Consider the following 25881-nt stretch of genomic DNA (forward strand, 5'->3'; position numbering starts at 1 on the left):
CTGCTAGTGAATGTTTGCTTAGTTTAGCGAGCGCCACTTCGAGGCGCTCGCGTTCCCCTCCTCCTGCCCCGTGCACCCCGTGTGGGGAGACGACCGCGTGGGCCAGGAGAGGGGGATTAACAAAGAAGAAGACTCGGAGAGCCACCGGCGCGAGGACGGATACGCCGGCGAGACGGACTGTGTGGAGTGCCTGTGACGCGTGTCAAATACAGAAGTGACTTTGGACGTGCTGAGTGTACCAGTGAGCCGGAATCGAGACGCCAGAACAGCAGAACTTACACATCCACCTGACGAATGCATGAATGACATTCATCGGAGTTGGACTTTCTCTTTTTCTCTATGCTATGCTCCATTTCTTATGACCTAAAAACAACGCAAAGTTATGTCACGTGGAACGTATTTCATAACTTGATGCATTTTCCCTCCGACACTGCTGTGTATCTCATCGTGCAAAACACAAGATCCGCTTGGCTAACTTATACCAGAGCTTCGGATAACAGCAATGAATCAGCACTCAATTTCACGCACGCCGGTGCAGCTTAATATTAAGAGCATTGACCTTGTCAATACGGTGTCGGCTGGAGGAGACGCTCTTTGTATAAACAGATCAGAGACGGCCGACAATCTGTGCCGGGGACTATCGGACAAACTAATCAGCTGAACAGCATCCACGTTTGTGTTTAAGCACTGAGCGAGTGCTCGATCCTAGCCAAGTTCTGCCGTGGAATTATCTGGATTTAATTTAATTAATTTTGGCCTCCCGTCCCGAGTCTGAAAACAGCTCACGCACGATTGAAGCTAGAATATGGATGTAGGCAGCCGGTTTTGAATCAGTCGGTACTTCAGTGAAACGCATCCTTGACGCAGTTCACCGTGATGGAATACGCGTTGCCACTGGGGCAGTTAGAACCAGTCCGATACCCGGGCTCTTGGTTGAGGCGAACAAACCGCCACTGTCAATCCGACGCGAAGTGCTCAGCGCAGGATGATGACGTTAGCTCATCAGAGCCTATGCGTGTGAGGGTTAAGAGGAGTTTGCTGGCATATAACATCTAAAGGAAGGACCCCACTAGCGTGATCTGCCTGCTATACCCATCATGGGGCCTCCTATTACCGATCTGCGATTTTTCTCTCCATGCCTTGGCCAAAAGATCGACGAGTGCTGAGGAGCATCGCTCCGAGTTTTTTTTTCCTGCGTGTGTGCACCGACCACGCTACTTACTTTCACGTATACACGGATGGCTCAAGGTCTGAAGCAGTGACAGGGTGCACTGCGGCATGTGACAGCTAAACCAAATGTTTTACATTATCCCCTGTTTGTTCCGTTTTTACCTCTGAACTATTTGCAATCACGGAGGCATCAGCCTCTGCGTAGGAGGAACGAGCGGAGCGGTTTCTTATTTTGTCCGACTCCTGGAGCAGTATTCTAGCCATTCACTACTTGAAAATAGAACGTAAATTAATTGACCAGTTTATTCAACTTACTGCATCCGTTGAACAGATCGGGAAGCGTGTTGTCTTTGGTTGGGAGCAATGTGAACCCACCCAGCTCGCCTAAAGTTCGACCGACAAAAGGCATGGCATCGGAAGAGTACTAACGCCTGTGGAAACGTGCGAAGCAGGCTGAGGGCTATCAAGGCAAACCAAGGCGAATGGTAATCCTCTCACCGCAACAATAGAAGGGATGAAGTTAGCCTGTGCCGTATCCCAATAGATCACACACACGGGTCACATGGTTTTCTCCTCTCACTAGGGCGAGCACTGGAATGTTCTCAACGTGATCACGCGCTGTCCAGCGCTCACGCCCCCGTGCAGCGCACACACTGCCACGAAGCACTATCGCCAATCCAGTCGGCATATGCAACGTACGTTGTCCTTGCATTCACTCCTCGGCGAGGACCCGATTTCGACGTGAGAACAGCTCTTGTGTTTGTTATCGACATCGAATACACGATCGTTTATTCACCTTTACGGCATCTCATGGCGTCGTACACCCTGGTTGAAGGCACCCTAGCTTACCTGCTTTGCACTCTGAGTGCTGCGACCGCTTATTTTGCACAAATTGTGCGTTTTGGGCACGCTTGGGAAACCTACAACAGCGACCTTATTTGAGAAAACACAACACAGGTTTGCACAGCCATAGTTTGGGCGCGAAATGACCGCTGTCGACGCGCCTTAAGCCCAAATAACAACAGCTCCCTGACGAATATGGTTGTTGGGTTTTTGGACGAGGATCCGTGGAACTGCGTCCTTTACTATGACTGCTCTGGCGAACCGACCACTGAGCTGGCATGCTGCTCCAGTCACTTTTACCCGTGAACGAAAACATATTTTAAACACGAACTTTAGAAAACATGAGTCGAAAGGACTGCCCCAGGTCAATTAGTCGGCACATAGTGGAGCTTAGCAAGCATGGCTATCAAGTCCAGGTACCGTCTGCGTATTATACATGACAGGACGAGCCTTTGGCGATTAGAGAGGCGATAGTCCATGGCTATTTCGCTGAAGCCTATTTGTGTGTGATCCTAGACGTGAGGCAGGGGCTTTCCGTTGTGATTAGTCGCAGTGGCCCTTGCGCCTGCTTGACGTTTGCTGGCGGGAGGAGATGGAGCAGCAGGTATGCTAGGCCCGAGCTGCTGATTTTTGATGGCCTAAAGCATGGCGTCGTTATGGTGCAGCTTTGTCTCCGGCGACGGATGCTAAAGATTCGGACCATGACATCTGCCCTGGAACAGTTTCACAGATGGGCGTGCAAGGCAGCGTAACAACAAGATCACTTCACGAATGTAGTTAGTGCGAGGATGGTTTTCAGCATGTGCCGTATGATCAAAAATCTCTTCGTTACCTCCGTACCTCTAGCGTGCTCGTGGAATAGTAGCGAGATGACCGATGCATTTACGGGGAGGAGGAAGAGGGAGGGATACCTGATGGCGCACGTGGGCCAGATCGATGGAGTTTCATTGTACTTCTGACGAGGGCAAATGTGTAATAGTCCCAAGTGATATTCCTGCCGAAAGAGCACCCAGCTTTTTCACCTTGGGATGGTACGCAATGCAAAATTCAATGAAGATTGGCACCATGCCACAACAGGTTTGGGTAGGAACCAAAAATGGTCAGTTCAGCTTTGGTTGTGTTGAGGTTCAGAGTGTGAAAGTGTTGCCAGGTGTCTGAAGATGATAAAACACGCTCCCTAGTAGCAATTATCCGAGGGTGTAGGTACTTTTACCTGAGAATAAAACTTAAACTTACCAATGTACTGCACCGCTTGAGTCCCGGTATTGAGAGAAGAAGTTGTCAGAGAATATATGGAAGAGCAGGATCTGTCGATAAGGGGTCTCGGAGGAGTAAGAGTGGGGAACACTTCTCTCCGAATACCCCAATGCTTTCGGGTTGCGATTTGGAGAAGCATCAGCTACCACTTCTCCTTCATCTATACATTCAGACTTGCCTTGGCCACAAATGTGCTAACCAAACCAGATAAGTCTCACAAAGCGGGTCTGAAGCCAACTGGCCATATTTCTCTGCATCGCTTAACACGCGCCTGAGTGGCCGGTTAAACACCCTTCGTTTGCGTGCGGGTACTCACGGGTGTGCTGGCCTGTATGTGCGCTCACCTGTGTCAAAATCTAAGGTTTCTTGGCAATGACCTTTAGGTCAAATAGGGTCAAACAAGGTCAATTTCCACATTGACGCCAAAGTTGATCCCACAACCTTTTCATGCAGCAGCCGTGAACCTTGATAACTATTCTAGGCAAAAGTTCACTGGTGTTCATTTAAGGTCAGTGACCTTGTTTGACCTTGAAAGGGTCACGGTGGCCAAAATTACAAAAAGCTCCTTTGATTTTTGCGTTCGAATGCGCGCCAGTGATTGCGCTAGGCGATATGTTCCGAAAAGCAGCTTGTCGACATCGATCATTTTAGGTCAATGACCTATTATGATTATTAAAAAGTCCATAGAAGATGCATAATGCGGTTCCTGTTATCAATAAATTCGAGATGAGCACCGAAAACTACTCATTACAGCAGCCCCTAGAGTAATGAAGCAGGTCGGTTTTGGGAATAGTCTGACCCTCATTTCTCACCCTAACTCAATGAAATTTGTTCATTCAATTGTTGTGCTGCCCGGAAGCCTTTTTCAGAGATGCATGACTTTATCTCCATTGTTGCACCAGATTGAACGATTCCCGAGAAACCACCTTCGCTGAATCCATGGCCTGAATTTGGCCTGTCGTAGTTCAGCGACCCTACACGGCACAATTACATTTTGGATGGCAAATGATCTGCTATTCAATTGTTTACAGCTCTGCAAACTTTGGTACGGCTACATCTCGCCGTACAGCAATCATTCCGGAAAAAAAAACATTCCGAGGCGGTCATTTTGAACCCCCACTCGAGCGCTTTTTAAAAACTTCAAATGTGTCACCGAGCCATAATCAGACATCAGACAGTTTATTCAGTAGAAAAGCCTGACGCTGTGAGCTGGTTGCTGATGGTTGGTCGCCTCCTTGTTTGGCTGGTTGTGACCTGGCTGTCTGTCTGTCTGTCCAAGAGTGGCGGCTGAGCTGCTGCTCAAACTACGTAATTTACCACTACTGTAGCTGTTTGGCTTTTTCGTGTTTTCGTCTGCCCAACCGAGTCATGCATGTCATGGCTCTAGTCGGCCCGTGACATACTGGCCGCCTTCAGCGCGTGACATGTGGCCTTTTGTAGGGCCGACGGTATCTGCGTCTGCGCTCTGAAATGCTGTTTGGCTGGTTCCAATTGCCACTGACGTCTGAAAGACATGACCAGGGGCGTGAGGAGCATTTTACTGATGGGGGAACGGTTGCACAAATATCAATTTTTTACTGAAAAGCTAATTTCACCGCACTGCGGGCATTCAAAATTCCTACCTGATATGAAACAACGGTGCGTGCTGTCAATAAAGCTTTTCTTTTTAACCTTTTTTAAAATGGCAAACCTATATTTGCATGCATATCGATTTACTTACAATTTTATTTTAAGGAGCAGTGCAAGTACCACCCGCTCCCCGCAACCTGTCACAATGCACAGCTATTAGCATAGCAGCTAACAGCCTCCCCAAGGTTATGGATGAGCGTAGATTACTAAATATAGTTACTGGTCAACACTGACGCCGATGAAAGAGTATCGAAAGGGTACCCATAGTAAAGCAGAGTAAAGAAAGTGTAAAGAAAGAGTACCCATAGCACATCCTAAGTTTGTTTAGGACATCTGCTGCCCTTTGAATTCACAGACACTTGAGAGGTCTCTTCGGACTGAACTGTAGCCGGTGTGTCTGTATCGGTGGTGTTCGGTACTCATGGTGAACTGGCAGGTGGCTGTCCACCGGCAACCCTTCTGACGAGGGCAAACCCCACCCGTTCCGTTCCGGGTGTGGCGTAAGTGTGCCGTGCGCATCGTTTGCAGCGTAACGCACTGAATCCCGCACCGTTATGATATCACGTAATCTCGTGAACGCAATTCACCCTTTTCAGGAAGCGTCAAACTGGACAACATGGTCGGCTCTCGCATTCCGCGTGCCACTTTAACTCGCGTTTGGCATTTTCTGCGTCGCACTGCGTCGCATTCCGCGGCATTACGTCAGCAGCTGGGGACGGGAAGTCACGTGCCTGCTGCACACCCTGTCCGCCGACGTGCCCCCAGGGCCGCAGCGCAAGCGGCCTGCACACGTCCGCGGGCGCGCCCCGGGCCGGCGCCCGTGTGCCTGGTGTGACTCTGCGTTTGAAAATACTGCCGCACGCACACAGGCTGCGGTCACATGCCGGGACCTGTGGACCGCGCGGGAAATCCCGGCGAATTATTGAAGTCATCACCCGCGTGTTTTTCAGCACTGCGGTCGCATGGCGGGGACCGGTGAACCACACGGGGCATCCCGGCGAACTATTCAAGAATCATCTCCCGCGTGTTTTCCGTCACGCCGGATGGGACTGGTCTGCCGGTGATGCAGGTACATAAAAAGAATGGCAAAGTGCCCCATTAAGAGTATGCACGCCACCACAAGGTCAGTCATTCTGCAAAAAGTAAACTTGGGTATTAAGACCTGCATATAGCTCGTATACAAGCTTTTTGCAGAGTCATACCATGCCGAGGGTGAAGTAGTTATGCGTCATTTGCCTTGTGGTGATAAATTTAACGCGCCAAGATTGAAAAAGTTCGCAAGCACCCTTCTCAGCACTTACTACCTTGGACGCTTTTGCGGTCTCATTTCAGTTGTGGAGGTAATAGGTCACTGGGCTACATATGCGCAGTTTCCGTAGCTTCGATCTACGAAATAGAGGGGGGGGGGGAAGGGATGCTTTTCAAATGGGGGTAGCGTTTGCTTTGCGCCGCGCACTGAGTCGCGGCTGGGCCCTTCGACATCACGAGGGCTCCCATGTTAGTTAGGCTTTGGAACGCATAATCTCACCTCAAAGTTGACGGTGACATCACCCAAGACTCACAAAGAAGACGACATCCAAAGTCACATCTCACCAAATACCGTGGTATCGCTCATCATGCAACCCCCTATGGCGAGCTGATTCAAAACTGAGAAATTCCTTCCCATTACCTCTTCTCGTTTCGGAGTTGCATAGGTGTCAAATCCGTTTTTCACCTTATGCGGTGCTTTGCATCCCATAGTGAGTAGCCTGGCAGTGAACGAGGCTGATGTCGTCGGCAACTACGAACTTGGTGCTGGACATCGATGTAACACATCGGTTCCCAAGCAAATTACGTTGAAAAAGTTGCCACCCCTAAAATAACGGCGAAAATACCTCATGGAAGCTCAAAACTCGTGGAGTACCTGCGTTTTGATACGTTTTTGGGGTGACAGCATATTCTCCCCAACCTTACTTGCATGAGAACAGACAAGTTATGTGTTCAGCTACCGTTTATCTTAACATCGGCGCAGACGCAGGAACCGACAACATTAGGTCCGTTGACTGCCATATCTCAATCGGACATAAATCATTGGGCAAAAATGCCTTTACTGCGATGCAGCCCAAATTCAGTTTTATGAAAATAAAGAGATACTGTTAAAGTTATGGGACAAATATGTTGAACATATGACATATCTGATTCGCTGAATATTTACTGATGGAACATTGGCCTTGTGAAACTGACGATAAAAGCACAGCTTCTATATCCCCTTCACCTTGGAGCGTGCCGATGCGTTGCGTTTACATCGTGAAAGTCCTCCAGATAACACACTTCGAGAGTTTTTGAAGCGGTTGTTCGTGTGGGGTGGCCATGGGCTGAATGTGGCTGACATGACCGACATGTTTGATGGCCACGCGCCGGTGACGTCATGAGTTGCCGGTCTGGGACAGCCCGGTGAAGTCATGTGTTGTCCACAGGGACAGCCCGATGAAGTCATGTGTTGTCCCCAGGGCCAGCCCCTGTGGTGGCAGTGCGCCCGGCTAAGTGCCCGTGTTTTGCATCGGCGGCAGAAGCCAGGCAAGGACGGAGGCGGTTGTGCAGCTCATGGTGTGATTGATGCACTATGGCGTATTATTTCACTTTCGAAAGTGTTGGCATGGCTCTATTTAATAATTCTTTTTTGAAAATGCAGCATGCACTTCTTTCCGATGCGGCAATTCCCAAGCTATAGACGGCTAACCAGACACATATCAGGCCCAATAGTCGAACAACTCCGAACTAAAAAATGACATCTGCTCCAAGCCTTTTGAGCTGTCCGCGAAACAGCATTGTCCGGAATTACAGCGAACAATACCCGTTCAATCCATGCCCAATACGGTGCTCAGGTAAAAATTCACAAAGACGGGGGTGAGATTTGACTTTTTTAGGGTAAAGGGAATCGGTTACAAATGTTTAAAAAGGGGTCGGTCCTGCCAAAAGAATTGCTCCAAGCTGAACATGATTGTTTTCTTAGTCATGCTGTACTTTACCGTTCATTCCGTACCTTTCCATCCCCCCGTAAGTTTCCTTTTAACGCTACAATAATTTAGTAAAATTTTGACCTAAGCAATGTCTAAGCGGGGGACGAATACTACCTGCCAGTGATTTTATTATAACAGTCCACCCCTGTTGTAGTAGCATTGCTGTACAACGCTGAGATGCTTGTAAAACAGCACGCGCAGGAGCGAAATCCAAGAATGCACAAAAAACAAAAAAGCCAATAAATCTGATCCGGAAGTCTTTTTGTTCACCCGCCATACACGTATTTGTCATTTCATGCCTGTCGTGTGTCTCATGGAGCGACGTTCCCAAGCGTAAAATGAGGGATAGGAACATAATGATCAAACAAGAACGCCCGCTCATAAAACTTCACCGGGTTTTTTGGGAGGCCTGACGAAAAACGGTGGGTCTCGCTTTCGTTCATATTAGTCTTCATGCATATCCGATTTGTTGCCTTATCAGAACCATGTCCAATAACGCCAGCGGGAAAAGGGTTACAGTATGCTTTGCAGTAAAAAATAAGTGTGACACTGAGTGATGTCCTCATGTACCAGCACTGACAGTGCAGACATTATTTCTGTCATTTCCGTGGCACGATGTTTCTTTATGCTGCCCGCACATCTTGGTGTGGGCGGGGAGGGGAGAGGCAAGCTCAGAGGACCATTGTGGGTGGAGGGACTCTACTCAGTTTTGAGGGTCCAGGCCTCCTCAAAGTCGATGAAGTGACGCCCTCAGGCCGGCGTCACAGGAGCGCAGTTTCACAAAGTGTGTGCTTGCGGGAAGGCGAATAGAGAAGAATGGCTTAACCTGCCCCCACCAGAAAATATGGACTTCTCCGCGACTTTTGCCCACTTTCTTCTCAAAATTGGGGCAGGAGCTGGAACCTCACCAGCAAATTTGGAAACTAATTTGCTGGTGAAATTAAAAATAAAAATTCAAACGATCCGCTATTCAATAGTCTTCTGCTGTGCAAAATTTGGCGCGGCTTCGCACCGCCGTTCAGAAACCACTCCGGAAAAACCTCGGGGTCAATCTGACCCCCCCCCCGCCCCGAGTACGTGTTAACCATCTGCTTCTTAGCGGGGAGTTTTCGCTTCCGTATAACAGCTTGCCGATATCAAGCATAATTCAGTTGCCCTCTCAAGATATATTAGGTTACCCACCCGGTCAAGCTGCAGCGTGGACCCAATTGCCTGTGAGAATGTTCCACATTTGGAGATATTGAGGCAAACATCAGATATGATGAAATAAGCTCACTTACAAGGCATAACTATTTGATACATTCAAGTGAAGACACTGTTCTGGCCAATGCAATTTTGTGTTCAGTAAATATGCTCATCAACGCGTCGTTCGTGTTGGAACGTTTGTATGACGTTAAGGTGCTGCCAAACTGGCCGTGCAAAATTTGCCATCTTAGCACTCACTTATAGCACTTCAGTCTCCCGAGAAGTGGCCGCGGCAGTGCTGGAAGTGTTTGTGGAACCAAATATTGGTATGTGTTCGTGTTTTAGCCATTTCTCTCGGTGCTCTTGCATAATTATCCGTGAGTTCGAGGTGTTGGCTTGTATTCACGTGCTCGGTTGTGGCGCTTTTCTCAAGTTGCCCGATTGCAAGCTTTATCTCTGCAATAACTAGCACCCATGTCCGACGTATTGCATTATTTAACACAAACCGCGATCATAACCAAATCTTGCACAGGCTGCGCAACATTGATTGAGCGTCGATTGACGTTCATTATGTTTCTAAGCCGTGCTCATGAGCACTAGATATGAACAACTGGGCGGTTATGTTATTTTTTGGCCTTAAACGCCACACGACCAATGGAGTGTCAGGGTTTGAATTATTTTCTATGACGTTATGCACGCCTGAATAACCTTGAAATGGTCTGCACGAAATAGTCTGCACATCTTCGTGGGCGTTCAGCTCAGAAACTAGAGGGTGTCAGATCTTAAGGAGAGCAGGACTTTGAACTGCGTCGAATGATCTTCAAGGCGGTCATTTTAGCTTAAAGCTCCATATAAATGTGGCACAATCTCTCTTAGGGCGCTTGGGCCTCTGGGCCAGACCTCTCGCTCACACCGGGTGTCAAGTCTCTAAGGTAGATTCTCCGCATGATTACTGACGCTGCCGACGTCCCTTTGATGCTTCGTGAACTACAAAAAATGAGTGAATGGATATCGAGCTATGTGAGTTAGTTATTGAGCGTTCGCCAGTTGCTGTTTGCGAAGCGTTGCACGCCAATGTGCTTGACGGCTGTTATCGTGGAGACATCGTGTTGGAAAAAGGTTTCTGAACAGGCCTGTCGGATTCCCTTATTTGAATTTGATGTTCAACAACATATATGAGCATGCTGCAATTGCAATATTGCAGAGACTGCAGGAGAAACTCATGACCGGCATAATTATTTAGCCATTCATACCAAGCTAGAGCTGCACGTCGCGGATCCTCAAAATAAATGGTAAATGCGTTACTAAGAGCTTTTTGCGCCACTTTTCTTGCAATAATTATGCAGTATGTGGCGATATGCAACACGCAATGACATGAGGCTTCCTTTGGTGACAAGCGTGCAGTCACCTCTATACCCGATCCGAATTCGGTCGAGACGTTTTTGCTGTTTGTATATATATATATATATATATATATATATATATATATATATGTATATATTACACACTTATTATATATATATATATGTATATATAATATATTTTGGTAGCGTGTTGCGGCTCTTCCAGGCAACGTGTTGTCGTAATCTTGACGCTTTAATCGCTGAGGATGCCTTCCTTGACATAATCGTCTGTGAACGGAAGACTGAGGCATGTGGCATCCATAATTTTGTGTCGTGGGTGTGTCGATGTCTTCACTGGGGGTCTCGAGCATGATTTGGCTAGATATCTACTCTTTTGCATCATCCTATGTGGATATCCCTTTGATTCGAATAGATGTTCTATTTTTGCCCATCCCCGGATGGCAGCTGCTCCGTCGGACGCAAGGCACTGCTTCCTCAACAGCTGTGTGTGAAGTACCCCTTTTGGTTTTCACTGAGTTGGCTGCTGTGAACGGCAAAATAATTGGTGCCACCACTGGTTGGATGCAGAGCTTGATGGTATGTTTGCCGTTCTTTACTGTCAGCAGAGTGTCGAGGAACATAATTTGGCTGGTGCTGGAGCTAGGCGTTCTCTGAATAACATTCTTATGGGCATAATTAGTTTCTTATTTTCTTTTTCATGGATTAGGAATACGAAGGATGAATGCGTGTACAATGCCAATCAGCCGATGCTTAAAATCTAAGACATGGTGACGGGGGTGATAGGCGAGATCCTTCGCAAGGTGCATTATAACCCGACTCATGTCAGGCAATTGTAGCACGGGAAGAACTCCCTCTCCCCTCACACAAACTCCTCCAAATGTCGTTACACTCCTTGCATCAACCTCGGTTCTTCCCTTGAGCAGTGAAGTTGCTTATGTGTCTCACCAGGCTTTGGCCAGCCTCACAACTGTACATAGTTCTGAAAGGTGCACGGGGTGCAGCACGCTACTGAGCAAAGTATTCGTTGCGTTGCAAAGCGGTCAGTTCGGATGAACACTTGGGCACTACTGTCATGAAATATCACAGGGGCATCAAAGAAGAAAATAAACATTATACATGGTCTTGCAAGATTATTCGTTGCACAAAAACACATTTTCAAAATTATTGCGCATGTTGTAGAGTCTTGCAAATAGCAAACACTGGTGTGCTGCAAATTATAGAGCTCTTTAACTACCTTAAATATTCTTAAATGCACAGGAACCATTTTGAGGAATTATGGAACAAGCTGCACCAATGCAGATAACAAATGCTGCATGCACGCAGCCAGCTGCAAAGCTGCAAAGGCTTATTGCCATGTGGCATAACATCGAGCTGTCTGTGGCTGGATTCCCAGGACGCAGAGCTGTAGGCGGCCGGGCTCGCAGAACACCGGGCTGTCGGCGGCTGGAATCTCAGACCACCGAGCTGTTGGCGGCCGGACTCGCAGAACGCGGAGCTGTGGGCGACCGGACTCGCAGAACACCGAGCTGTCGGCGGATGGACTCTCAGAACACGGAGCTGTCGGTGGCCGAACTCGCAGAATACAGAGCTGTCGGCGGCCGGACTCGCAGAGCACGGAGCTGTCAGCGGCTGGAATCTCAGAACACCGAGCTGTCGGCGGCCGGACTCGCAAAACGCGGAGCTGTGGGCGGCCGGACTCGCAGAATACAGAGCTGTCGGCGGCCGGACTCGCAGAGCACGGAACTTGGGCGGTCGGACTCTCAGAACACCGAGCTGTGGGAGACCGAACTCTCAGAACACGGAGCTTTGGGCGGCTGGATTCGCAGAATACAGGGCTGTGGGCGGCCGGACTCTGGCGGGATGCACACCCTTAAGGGTGTTAAAATTGACGGCGCGATAGCCACCCTCCTCTTTCACGTGCAACGCTATTCGACCGGGCATCAGCAGACTGTAATGCCGCCACCAGCCGCCAGGGGCAGGCCGGTCGCCGGCCTGACGCTTCAGCGGCGTCACACAAAACACAGCGAAGCGTCCGGCGGCGCGGAGTGCTCCGAGGAGCGGCTGGGGGTGACGCCATGCACTACAACATATTCCAGGTGAGGTCCTGCGGTCAGCTGAACTCGGACGTTGCCTGGCAACACGAGCAATGCCATCGCACGATCCTTGTTTTTTAAGTTTTGAATGATTAAATTGTGGTACTATGTGCACTTATAGCAGGGTAACGGACTTCTGCACGTCTTGAAAAAACACAGAACACGCATGTATTGATACATTTCTAACATATTCTGCGATGCGGAATTAAGAGCGCGCTATGTATACATAGGAGCATCAAATCAACGTACAGAATCACCTCTCAGCCTGTCTACTTTCCTCTTTTGCCCCGTGCTGAACTCCAGACATACGTCACTATTTTGTCACGAGATAGCTAAATAGTCCCAGGGTTATCTGTTGTTTAAAGTGCGGCATACTTCTTTCTTTGATATGAACAGCTCAAAAAAGTTGTGGAGAGTGTTTGTTTGAACACAATTTCAGGGTCCCCTGTGCTTTCAGTTAGGCCAGAGCACAAAATATTTTGGTTGTTCTGCGCGCGTGCTGGTTTGGCGCCCCTCCAACAGGTGTATAGTCATACATCGTAACAGAGATGTCGTAGTCATTTCAACATTGGTGAAGCTACGGAGCCGGCACTATCGGTACGAACATCTCCGTCTGTCTCCGTATTGGCGTGCTTTAGTTGGTTTTGATCTCTTGTCAGGTTGTCTTCCACAAAGGGAATGCAAGTTGTTCTACTCTTGTAATGGAGGGGTGTAAGTCTTATTTCGATGTCTCCGATGGTGGTTTGACTGCTCGTGCTAATGATGGTGTATGGAACATTTTTATGTGCGCGCACTCAAACGCACACACGCACACGTACGCACACGTGCGCACACGTGCGCAAAACCGCCCATAAAGCTGTCATCGTACCGTTCCAAGCGCAAGGCGGGTGCAGTGAGGAGATCTCCTCAGCTTCCTGGTATGGATATCTTTTACAATGAAGTACGTCAAACATCAAACTGGCTAAACGGATTCCCTGATGTGCCCTGTGCTTCATGAGCTGCATCGGCGTCGACCTGAAACTTTCGCAGTGAATGTAAATACATGCATGACCATCTCCGAAGCAGACGCCTTGAACGAACCAATCGGATGTCTATAAGTGCTGCTCATGGGTTGTATTTTTACGACTTACTCCCGCGCAGTTCTCCAGTTCCGCCACTACCCGCAAAGGCAACCTCTTGTTCATGACCCGAAACCGAGTCACACCTAATTTGTTCAAATGCAAATTTGTTCTACTTAACACCTGTCCATCCATCATGTTTCAAGATGCCCTGGCGGTCGAATATGGCTGGTGTGGTTACAGTTACATTTTTAAATTGTCTTTGAGCATTTCCGTCCGTCCCAGTCTACTTGTGCTGGTCAGAATTTAGATTCGCTCTTTGTCCTTGCCTTGTGGAGATTTTCCGTTACAGTGGAGTCAAATCCATGAAGAGCTCTAATGTCTGCACATTTGGGCCTTGTCGTAAATGAACATCGCCGTGGAAACTTACTGTAAGTACCATCCACTCCATACGGTATAAGGTCTTCACTATAATGTATAAGGTATTCACTCCACTCCATAAGGCCCCTTCAATTTCTCAAAAGAGCAAACGCTTCGACCACATTAGCATGGACGTCGTATGTGCAAGGTGCAAAAATACTGTTCGCCATATGCCCGTCCAAAAGACGGGTGGTATTAAGGCATGCACTGTCAAGAGTGTCTTCTCATGCCTTCTTCATACAGATGGATTCCTTTTTGAACCTATTGGCCGCGACGTTTTTTATTGCAAGTGTTTATGCTCGTCAAGACGGCACCAATGTCCGACTTCAGGAATCCTTGCCACCGTCTGCCCGGGACTTCTTAACTGTAGCTGTACTGAGAAACATCCGTTTCGAGACTTTGAGGTCATCCACTCTGAGAATACAAATCATCCACTCTGAGACCGGGACCGTCTATCGTGGTCTCTGGGACCGTCTGTTCTGGGACTCGGACACCGTCTGCCGTGAGCCTATGTAACCGTCCACAATGGGACGGCCCATGTCCAGGAACCCCAGGATCGGCTGAGCAGGGACCATGGGCAAATACACTCCGTAGCTTTTCGAACGTTCGTCTGAGAACTCTGGAGCCATCTGGTCAGGGATCTCGGGACCTGGGTCTGTCTGTCCCGGGGATTTTGGACTGCCTGCCCTGCTAGTTGGGGTTTTGGGGTAACCTGGCCCAGAACTTTGGGGTAGTCTGGGCCAGAACTTTGGGGTAGTCTGGCCCAGAACTTTGGGAAAGTGTGTCCCGAGGCTCAGGACCCATCCGCCCCGGGACTTTCCGACTGTCTGCTCTGAGAGTCTGGGTCTGTCTGTCTCTGGAATTGTGATTGACTGTCCTGAAACCCTGGGACCGCCTGCCGTGGACTCGCAACCGTCTTTCCTGGGACACTGGAACCTTCTGTCCAGGAACCCTGTGACCATCGCTCTAGAACTCTTGGTTCGTCTGTCCCGGTAGTTCAGGACTGCCTACGCCGGGACCCTGAGCCGCCCGCGCTGGGAATCTGGGACTCTGGAACCATCTGTCTGAGGACTTTTTACCGAATGTCCTGGGTTTCCAAACCCGTCCGCTCTGCGGCTTTGAAGTAATGTACGCTAGGACCTTTCGACCGTGGCGAGTTCGCACTGGGCCCTGGGACCGCCTGCTTTGGGACTCCGTGACTGAGCCGTGACAGAGCATTATGGGACTTTTGGACCACTCACTCGTATACTTTGGGATTCGGGACTACCTGTCCTGATGGGGCTGGAATCGCCTGCTTTGAAACTCTGAAACTGACCGTTCTGAGACTCTGAAACTGTCCGCTCTGAAACTCTGGAACTGTTTGCCCTGAGACTCTGGAACGGTCCGCTCTGAAACTCTGGAACTGTCTGCCCTGAGACTCTGGAACTGTCTGCCCCGAGACTCTGGAACTATCCGCTCTGGGACTCTGGAGCTGTCTGCCCTGAGACTCTGTGACTGTCTGCCCTGAGACTCTGTGACTGTCTGCCCTGAGACTCTGGGACTGTCTGCCCCGAGACTATGTGAGTGTCCGCTCTAAATATTCAGAATCATCCATTCGGACCTTTGGAGCCATCCGCCCTGTAACCATCTGCGACTGTCTCCGGGACTCTTCCTCCGTCCGTCTCGATGTTTGGAGCCACCAGCTCTGCGACCCACGCTGCCGCTGCGCATGCGGTAAGAACTTAGTGCTATTCACGACATTAAGGCCAATCACTGACAAACGCATTTTGCTCCCCGCCAGCCCTCACCATCGGCGAGTTGTTTGCTTGATCCATTGGCACACATCGGCCAGCGTTATCAGGGTCAAGTTTATCATTACTCCCGTCGAGGGTCGCCACGTAGTCCCCTTCACGCGCTAACGCCCGCGACCACACTCAGAGCCCCTGCCCCGATCGCCACCCCAGGCCAGGGCCGGGCCGCGGCCTGTGGCGTCATCGGTGGCCTCAGGGTGGTACAACGGGGTTCCACACCGTAACACCGAAGCCGTCAGAGCACACCAGCCAGGGCATGGCTTGTCGAAGGGGTCAATGCTGGGTGTGGCGCGATGCGTTCACTGGAAAACTCAACCAAAATCTCTCGAGATAAGCCACTTAGTCTGAAGCACCGTACACAACACAGCCCGGCCCACGTCGCAGCGCTTCCCCCAATTCTCCACGTTAAAGGTAATGAACGGGACACACACCATTACGATTTACTATTCAGTCATGACTAAAACTAGAAAGAGAATCGAATTTTTGTGAGCACCTGAAGTTTCTAAAATTGACAGATCCAAGTCCGAGTATTGTTCACTTAGGCACGAGTCCTAGCATAGTCTTGATTTCATTGTTTTTGTTCAAGCTGGTTAGTCCGGGTCTGACTCATCTGCACAGTGAATCGGTTTACTTTGTTCCAGGTAACACAAATTCTTGAGCGCATTATCGGGACTGAGTCCGGCCTGACTCACGCTCACACCTGCCGGGGTGTTACCCAGCGGTTCCTGCACGCCCGGGGCCCCCGCCCTCCGAGCTGTGTCACGCCAGAGGAGCCAATCGTGGCCGCCTCGCGGTTCCGCCGTGCCGGGGCGGCCGGCGGGGGTGGTGTCCCAGTGATTCAGTGCATGACAAGCGCGCCCCGGCATGTCCCCGCCGCTGGAGGCTCCCGCACGCTCTGGCCGCAGCCGCCAACAGGTCCGTCGCATCCCACTGCCGCTCGGTGACATAACGGTCTGGCTGCTCTCAAACAAGCCCGCTTTCACCGGCGGCCGGCGCGTGGTCGGCTCCACACGCACAGCGCGTGGTGCGGCGGCGCGGCATCAAGGTCGCCGTCAGCCCCGCGGTCCGCGCTGGGTGGCACGAGCCCGCCGGACCGGGGCGGGCCGTGAACACGCCGACCCGACGTCAGCACCGCCGTCCCCAGCCTCGCCTCTTCCGGGAGAGCTGGCGGCGTGCGGCGCCGCTTTTTGTCGGCTTTTCTCGCGCGCTGTCGAAGCTCGCGCCGCTGTTTGTCAGCTTCTCTCGCGCGCTGTCGAAGCTCGCGCCGCTGTTTGTCAGCTTCTCCCGCGCGCTGTCGAAGCTCGCGCCGCTGTTTGTCGCGCGCTGCGTGACCTGTGGTGTACTGCGTGGCGTCATTGCGGGCTGGGTGCCTGCGCAAAAACTCGCCCCGCATGTCTGGGCTCCAGCTCGACGGCCTTCTTCAGCTCTGTTGTTGACATCGGAACGAAAGGCACAGAGTTAGCTGCCAGCGAAAGTGTGACCTCTCAAACCCTAATCTTACCAATTGCACTTCACGGTTGGGATTAAATAGCACGCGAGACATGTGAGGGAGGTTGGTTTTCAGGTACTTTTTTGGTGGCTGCAATGCGCCGAACCGTACACCAGGCTGTCCGTGGTGTCGTAAGATTCGCCTGGCGGCTGGACGGCGCTCGCTGTGCTCACCCTGCGATGCTGTTCGGTTGTAGATGATCGAAGCCCAGGGTCTGAGGAAGCACAAGGGCGGCTGCCACTGCGGCCAGGTCAGGTTCGAGGTCACGGCCCCCGTCCAGGTCACCGTCATCGAATGCAGGTTAGTGCAGCCCAGAAGGACCAGATAGCAGCACCAGGTAACAGGACAAGTCAGTACCAGGTGACAGGACCGGTCAGAACCAGGTAACAGTAGTGTTCAGAACCAGGGAACAGGACGCTCCAGTGGGTATCATAACATTGGTCAGAGTTATAATGGGTTCGTTTACTGACATTCTTGTGGTGGTTCGGCGGGTGGTCACGGACACCATCCATTGTGGAAGGGGGTATGGTAAACAGAGAACCCACCGACCTTAGACAGCCCAAGCATGTCGCACCGGAACTAGTGCAGTAACATGCGTGAATGTTTTGCGGCATGTTTTGATATCCTATTGTGGAGTGACTCGTGGAAGCCACAGATAGCACAGCGGAAAAGGCAAGGATGTTCCGGAATAGGAGGAAAGAGACAGCGAGGGTGTGCGTGCAAAAGGGTAGCCCTGAGACTCCAAAACTATTTCAAGCATTTCAAGGCAAGGGCCTAAGTTGGTATGAAACTTGAAACGCACAAAGAGTAGAATAAGCAGGATCGAAACACGTAGTTTGTGTTAGGACGATCAAACTATTGCCATTGATATGTACGCCAGAGGGTTTTTTTGTAACATCGCCAATCTTTTCGTTACTGCACGCTTGCGGTGCTTCCGTTGAGTTGAAAACCAGCCTGTCTCTGTGGTCTAGCGGTACAGACACGAGCTCTGTTATTCGGTTGCGGCCCGCCCCGCCCGTGCTACCGGCTGTGTACCTGGGGACGGGGCCGGTCGGCCTGAGAGCTCGCGTCGCCACCCACCGCAGTCTGTGATGACGTCACAGTGTTGTGACGGCACCCGACAGGTCGTGCCCATCCATTTCACGCTCGCCGAGCTGTCCAGTTACCTCGAGGTCAATCGGTGTCTGCGGAGGCCAGCCCGCAGAGGCGCCAGACCTATTTGACGTGATTCGAGAGCCAGTGGCCGACTGCGGTAAGCGAGAAGTTCACGGGCTTCAGTTTGTCGGCTTTGCTAACGGCAGACAGAAACCGGCGAGATGTTCACGGGACTACCAAGATATGCTTAACATTGGGAACGTTTCACTGCCTGCTTTATTCGCTATCAACCAATTATCAACAATTACCTCACACAGCTGTACCGCAACTGGCGGGTGACGGTCCGATCCTCCGGCAGCTGCGGGATTAGCTGGGCCGGTGACGGTCCAATCCCCTTGCAAGCTGCAGGATTAGCTGGCGGGCGACGGTCTGATCCTCCGGCAGCTGCAGGATTAGCTGGCGGGGTGGACGGTCCGATCCTCCGGCAGCTGCAGGTTTGGCTGGCGGGTGACGGACGGCTGCAGGATTAGCTGGCGGGTGACGGTCCAATCCTCCGGCAGCTGCAGGATTAGCTGGCGGGTGACGGTCCGATCCTCCGGGCAGCTGCAGGATTAGATGACGGGTGACGGTCCGATCCTCCCCGACAGCTGCAGGATTAGATGGGCGGGTGTGACGGTCCGATCCTTCGGCAGCTGCAGGATTAGCTGGCGAGTGACGGTCCGATCCTCCGGCAGCTGCAGGTTTAGCTGGCGGGTGACGGTCCAATCCTCCGGCAGCTGCAGGATTAGCTGGCGAGTAACGGTCCGGCCTCCCCACAGCTGCAGCGCCTGCCAGAAGCGCCAGAGCCGCTACTTCCTGGTGGAGGCTGACCGTTTCATACTGCTGAACGGCCACGGCCAGCTCAGCACGTTCGGCTCGAGCCACCAGAAGCACTCGTTCTGCAGCAAGTGCGGCGTGCAGAGCTTCTTCATTCCCAGCTCGGGCGACCACACCGCCTCTGTTGGGTGAGTGGCCGGGACGGCGGCTGAGTGCGCCGGTTCGCGTGGTGCCGAGCTGGCGCGGGCTGGCGCTGAGGGGGGTTCCGACCCCGCCGACCCAGTGACGCCGTCAGGCCGGAGCGGCCCGGAGACGGCGGCGCGGGCGCTGCGAACCGACGTCATCCGGTCCGGGATCTGACTCAGAGCCCACACCGGCCCTGAGTCAGAGCCCGTTTGCGGAGCAACCAGTTTGTCTCACCAACTTCTCACCCCGTCGACCACCGAGGTCACGACTTGCGCGAGGCCAGCGTACACTGACCTTGACCCCATGTACTGCACTCACGACACCTCAGCGCCACCTCCAACACGGGAGGACCTCAAACCGCGGCACCGCGCCTCCCAGACAGCCGGTCGGCATGCAGAGCCACAGGACGCCGGCATGCGTCGTTTGACGGCAGAGCTTCTGACCGAGCAGCGCTTCTCCCAATCCCCGATACCGCGGCGACCTTCTGACCGAGCCGCGCTCTCCCAATCCCCGATGCCGCGTCGATTTGTACCTCAACAATCACTTGATCATCTTAAATGCTTGCCGGTTTACAGTCACACCCGAAATATCCTGAAATACAATTTTCTGAGCTCGTGCATGCCGTTGGACCTTTGTACTGGCACGTGAGGAATCCAAGGCGCTGAACCAATTACACCGTGGAGCTGGTTTCGTGCGTTACGTGTTGGATGCGCCACAATAAACTGCAATTTTCCGCTCTCGCGATTCACACAAGTTTTCGTGGAGCTGGCACCCCGGGGTGTGACGTTTAACATCTGGCGTGACTATAGTAATAATCGATCATTGTCCTGCCCTTTCCAGGCATTATGCCACATTGTCTGGATCCAGGCACCATGAAGAAGGTCAAAACAGAGAAGCGGAATCCGAAGAAACTGCAATGGGAATCCACGAGTTTCTTCCCTGAAAGATGCTCAGATTCGCACCTGTGCAGCTGTCCAAGTGCTTGGCTTGGCTTTCGCAATCTGGTGTATGATGATGCATGCGACTGCATTTAATTGAACGCTGTTGACGACCCTTTCAAGGGAGGAGGATCTTATCACATTTTTGTTTATCCATATCCTCACGAAGGCTTCGATAGTGATCGCACGTATAACCAGGCTGTACATATTTGGTATGCAACGGAAAGTTCTGTTTGTTATTGGTGTTTCTCACCGCATATCATATACATGCAATGTTGTATGAAAATACACTGTGTTTGTCGATTGTGCTCGCTGTGCGGCACCAGGGGGCGGGGACGCACGGGGCGGCTCCTCACAGCGTTCGCCGGGTCCCAGCGGTACTATCCGTGGAACAGCCGGCGGCGTGTGATTGTTGACCCCTCATCCGGGTGAGTGGCGCAAGTTGAGTGTCTGACTAAGCGTGACCGGGCACGGTGAGAGTGACCACGTGCAACGTTGCAAGCTGGACTGCGGGACCGGCGCGCGGCGGCACTGACCGGGCCCGACCGGCCGGTCCGTCGCCGCATCGTGGCATTTGGAGTGATGCTCGAGGCGGAGTGAACGGTACGAACCGTGACTCCCGAGTGTACACTGCGCCGCCATCGTGATGCGCCCCGGTCTGCTGCGCTGCCTTACAGCGCAGGTCGTCAGGTGCCAGTGGAAGCTCACCGCGACGCCGGCCCCCGGCCCCGGCGTACGTGAAGACTCCCAGGGCGGCGGGCGATGCGGGCCCGTCAGCCGCCAGTCAGCTGATCGGACCGGTCACAGCTAGCTACCGGGCCGACCTGACCCGCCGCCGTGGACTGCCGTCCGAACACGCGCAGTCGAAGGCCGCCGCCTCGACCGCAGCGGGCAGGGGCGTGCGACCATACCAATCAAATGCCATGTCAATAGCAGGGCCAGGTATGTTGTCGGCTCAATACCATGTAACGGTGCCAGCTGATAGCACCTCCAAAGTACTATTAAATGTTCACGGCCGCGCACGAATTAAAGTATTTTAGATAGCTGCCATATCTTTGCAAATTCACGGTCCGGCGGCCCGCTGTCTTTAAATGATGTGCCGTTAGGCAACTATTCCAATGAAATGGTTGCGGTCGGCCGCCAAAGACGACTCGTTGCAGCGTGATAACCCTCCGTATGTGCGCGTGCGCAGTGTCACCCTCCGCACGGAATATAAGTGTTTTATAAAACGATGCCGCATGTCGGAATTCACTCCTAATCTTCGCGTGACCGACAATGATATCATACCAAAGATATCCCACAAATGAGATTATACCAAAGGATAGGCGTCTTAGGCGGAACACGGTGTAACGGTGCCAGCTAATGACCCTCTCGGTGCTATAAAATACACTCGGTCACACACTCAGCAAGAATATAGCGTTTTTAAGTGACGGCGCATTTTTGAAACGTTGCTTTGGACGCCTGTCAACATTTAGTGAAGCTCAGTAAGAGGGTAATTGCAATAAAATAGGCGCCGTCGGCTGACAACGATGTTACGCTCTCGCTGAGGTAGCGAATACACACGGCCATACCCTCTCCGCACGACCATTTTATGAAAAGGCAATATTAGGTTAAATAAAAAAGGTTAAGTTAGGTATTTGAATGATAATGAATTAAGTATTTTGAATGACAATGAATACAGTAGGTTTCTTCTTCGGCCGAAACCATGCTATATTGCGAGCTGGTAGTCCTCCCGCAATGCTACCACATACACGCACAGTCGCAACCTCCTCGCACGATAAGAAGCATATCTGAATGACAGCTGTGTCTTTAGAAATACACGCTCCAGTGTGGCCTAAAAAATGGACTGATTTGCTGTCAGGGGGTCACGCTAATAAAATGCCTGTCGTTGACAGACAATGATATTGTGGTGCCGGGTGATAGCCCTGCTCCGGTGCCATCAAATGGTCACTATAAGCCCTCCGCGCGCGACTAAGGTGGCCCCGACCAACGATTTTGCATTTCCCCAGAGGGCGGCCGTGCCGCCGCGGGAGTAGAATCCAGCCGACCATCCGGAGGCCGACCGGCCAGAGGTCAGCTGATGACACTGTACCGCCCCAGGGCGGAACGTGGCATGGGGAGGGGCACCCCACGGCGGGTCCTGCAGTAGTGCTGTCCAAGGCCCGAGCGAGCCTCACTGAGACATCATAAGGAGGTGGGGGAGGGGCGGGGGAGGGAAATCCAGCCGACCAGCTGGAGGCCAGGACGGCCAGAGGTCAGGTGGCGCCATCACATCGCCCCAGGCCCGGACGCGAACGCGGCCGGGCGGTATGACTCAGGCGAACCGACCCCGGCAGCCGGCCGAGACGGCCGGTCGGTCATGAGAGTTCAGAGATGAATGCTGTGGAGGATATTTTCTGGTTAAAAGCTCAGTTAAGCCGACTTCCCCACTTGGCATCAAAAGCATGAACAACAGGTCACGCGTTGATTTTTCGCATGCCCGAGGGAACGTGGCCAAATACTGCTCACCAGCATCAAAGGAAGAATACGCAAGCACTTTTACGATCGAAGGCAGGCTTTTATTTTGTAGGTGTCCTGAAATGGGACAACACAGATCTTGCGGCCTGTGCCAAGCGCTTTGGGATTCTCTAAAAACACCGTGACACTCCACCGGTTCCCATCAGGTTCTAGGGGGCAACATTTCTTGATCAATTGTTGAAGAAAATTTTCGACCGGCACGACTATCAAACTGGACACCGTAGCATTGGAAATCGATTCCCAAACCATCCCCCAGTACTGAGGGATAAGCTGTCAAAAGGTGTACCGAAAAAGTGGAGTTTAAATCTGACCAGTGTGGTGTTTTGCAGATGATAGCTCTATACGCGCTACCTGATGCACGCAATCCCAATGGTTGCTTTCGAATATGAGCGTCTTTTCCGGGCCGCCGCATTCGTTCACCTCTCAGAGCTGAAGCCCCTTTGGATTGCACTTTTGCTAGTAATTTAACATAGGTTTGCCAATAGATATACTACGGTGTTGCCCATCTAGTGCTATTATAAATATATGCAGCCTTGCACCAACTGCATAAACCAGTCCCAAAATGTCAGTATCCATATAGCGGCCGGATCCAGGCCATCCACAAATGGACTTCTGGACCCTGCCATGCTACACAAACACTTTGTTTCCAACCGTTAGTTTCGGTATAGATGTGCAGGGGTGTCAATTCTTGTAAATTATTGGGGGTGGGGGGGTGGGCTGAACCGAACCCGACAACCTACCCCTCTGTTTTTCTCACTGAATTTAGCCTACTTGTTTTTATTAAACGCAGCATATGTTTTGACCTTGTTAATTTATAAAAGTCTTTAAGCAGTATAGAAGCCATGCAGGTAGGATCCAGGGAGCAGGCACTGGGAGCATGCGCTTTTCTGATCGGCACGTGAAGGCACGGCACGTGAGGCCACCTTGGGCGCCAATGCGCTCTTCCATGACGGTATGGGAGGCGGCACGCATTTTGGTTGTGGGGACAGGGACGGGGTTAGCCATGAAGGACTTGGCCATCCGATATTCCATAGCTTTTCCTTCAACCTCACAAACCACTGCGCGTCTTATGGCGTAGCGTATGTGAAGTTTATTGCATCGTTTATTTGATCAGCGGTTGCGATTTTTATCTTGTGGTGAGAGCAAACGTGACTTTCTGTTGTGAGAAGGTACGAGACGCCACTACGCAGCAAGATCGAAGAAGGTAGTCTTTGAGTCGTTATTATCTTTTTTCCAACGTTTTTGCAGTATTCAGCAAAACATTGGGGGGGGGGGGGCAGCCAACATTAGGGGCCCAACTCAACATCGGGGACGGGTCCTCACAAAAATACGAATCGACGCCCGTGGAGATGCGTGACGCTCCGAAACCTTTCATAAAATGATTTTAGATTCAATTTTCTTGCCATTTGTTATTTTCTTAAAAAACGATTTGGGTGTTCATACATTTCTGGCGTTATAGACGTAATAATTTGTGACATGTGGTACGCGCAGCTATCGCCGCAGTGTGGACTTTTGCCGTGTTTCCATCCGTCGAAACAACCGTTTATTACCTAGCGGCTTACGCGGACAGCGTCCCCCACGATCTGCTTGCGGTCCTAGTCATTTCAGCAGAGGTGCTCTGTTTGTGTGTGCTGCAATTGCGTTGGCGTTTTTGGTGCCGGATTAACACACATTTAATATGAATAACTTGGCAGGGCAGCTGGGTAAAGCCCCTAAGGGTCTCGGCCTAGGTCTAAAACTTCTTGGCGTCGCTGGAGCCGGCGTGTATGGACTCTCACAGTCCACATACACTGGTAAGCTTTTCTATTATGATTTATGGCCTGTGTGCACATTTGAAAATTTTTTTCTTGCCAGCTACTTCATCTGATACCCGCAGACATACAATGCAGGTGTTACATGGTGTTTCAGCTCTATTCTGTCTGTCAAAAATCCATTTATTGCAAAGGATGCCTACTTGATATGCCTGGTTGGCTTGTTGAACCTCTCATGTGTGTGCATATCTCAGCCTGGACAATTTGCTAGAAGTTTGTATTTTCATAAGAAATGTTTTTGTAGCTACTTTGCCAAAATTTATTTTTTCAACCCAGCATCATGATTTCTTGAAATATTTTCTCTACATGCTGAAATTTGTAGTGATTGTGCACCAAACCAAGCACTTCAAGGTGTGGGCTATGATACTTGCTTTAGCTGTGAAGGGGTGGTCAACTTCAGGTACACCTATAACACTGACAACCCTTCCTCCCCTGGGTTGCAAACTGGCATTCTGGGAAGACCCCTGGTTGCAATGTGTTAAGCACTGCCTCTAAATAGTAGCATCTTGTTGGCCTCTAGTTGGGCTAGATATCAACACAGACAAGGGATATGTCTTTGCCACAAGAGGCATCCAACAGCATCCAGCTTTAATTTAAGCTGTTATTAAGGATTTTAGCATAGGGGCAACCTGAGTAATGTAACTCCAATATCTCCCTTCCCTTCCCTATGTTATGCTTTGGCTGTGCTTTCTCATAACCCCCTTTCTCATATCCATGTTAAGCATAATTTAAGTACAAGCCCTATGTGACACCCATTAGTTCTCACAATAATTGACACCAGGACATACAACATAAGGTCGGAATGCAGCAAAAACCACAGGGATCTTCTATGCTTATATTTCTCTCCCAGTATTACATATGTGGTTTTTGAGGTTGTGATGTAACAAATGATTGCAGCTCTGCAATTGACACCCATCTGATTGTTAAATACTCCCCATGTGGGCTGTATCCCTAGAATACTTTTAAACCTTTTCCTGTCATTGCGATATTTAGCTGCATATTTTTAAAATAATCTTATGAGCCAACAATGATCATCTCAGAAGGCTGCTTGTTCCAGTGGTCTTCTGCCTGTTGCTATAAAGGATGCCACATATAGCTCTGCTGTGGTTGCTTTACCTTATGTTAATGTCCCTCTGTGCTGCTTTAATAGGGGTTGCTGAGCACATCAGCCACAAAGGTCATGAGTATGTAGTTTTGGTTCAGTTGAAAATAGTCCTTAGA

The 25881-nt window shown here is 50.9% G+C and overlaps 1 protein-coding gene across 1 annotated transcript; it reads left to right on the forward strand.

The window, feature by feature from the left end:
* The first annotated feature begins 12522 nt into the window (after positions 1 to 12522).
* On the forward strand, positions 12523 to 19400 carry LOC119098818 (centromere protein V-like). Its single transcript, XM_037221865.1, has 3 exons — positions 12523 to 12543; positions 17494 to 17597; positions 19211 to 19400. Exons 1-3 carry the CDS (start codon positions 12523 to 12525, stop codon positions 19398 to 19400), a joined length of 315 nt encoding a protein of 104 aa, XP_037077760.1.
* Positions 19401 to 25881: the final 6481 nt, after the last annotated feature.

This window comes from Pollicipes pollicipes, unplaced genomic scaffold (assembly GCF_011947565.3).
Source record: "Pollicipes pollicipes isolate AB1234 unplaced genomic scaffold, Ppol_2.1 Scaffold_4740;HRSCAF=5597_pilon_pilon_pilon, whole genome shotgun sequence".
In the NCBI taxonomy this organism is placed as follows: Eukaryota; Metazoa; Arthropoda; class Thecostraca; order Pollicipedomorpha; family Pollicipedidae; genus Pollicipes; species Pollicipes pollicipes.

Excerpts from the sequence above, each read along its gene's own strand:
- LOC119098818 (XM_037221865.1), top strand. The coding sequence starts at position 12,523 with ATGCACTACAACATATTCCAG. Across the intron at positions 12,544-17,493 it reads TGCACTACAACATATTCCAG|ATGATCGAAGCCCAGGGTCT; the intron begins GTGAGGTCCTGC and ends GTTCGGTTGTAG. Across the intron at positions 17,598-19,210 it reads GTCACCGTCATCGAATGCAG|CTGCAGCGCCTGCCAGAAGC; the intron begins GTTAGTGCAGCC and ends GCCTCCCCACAG.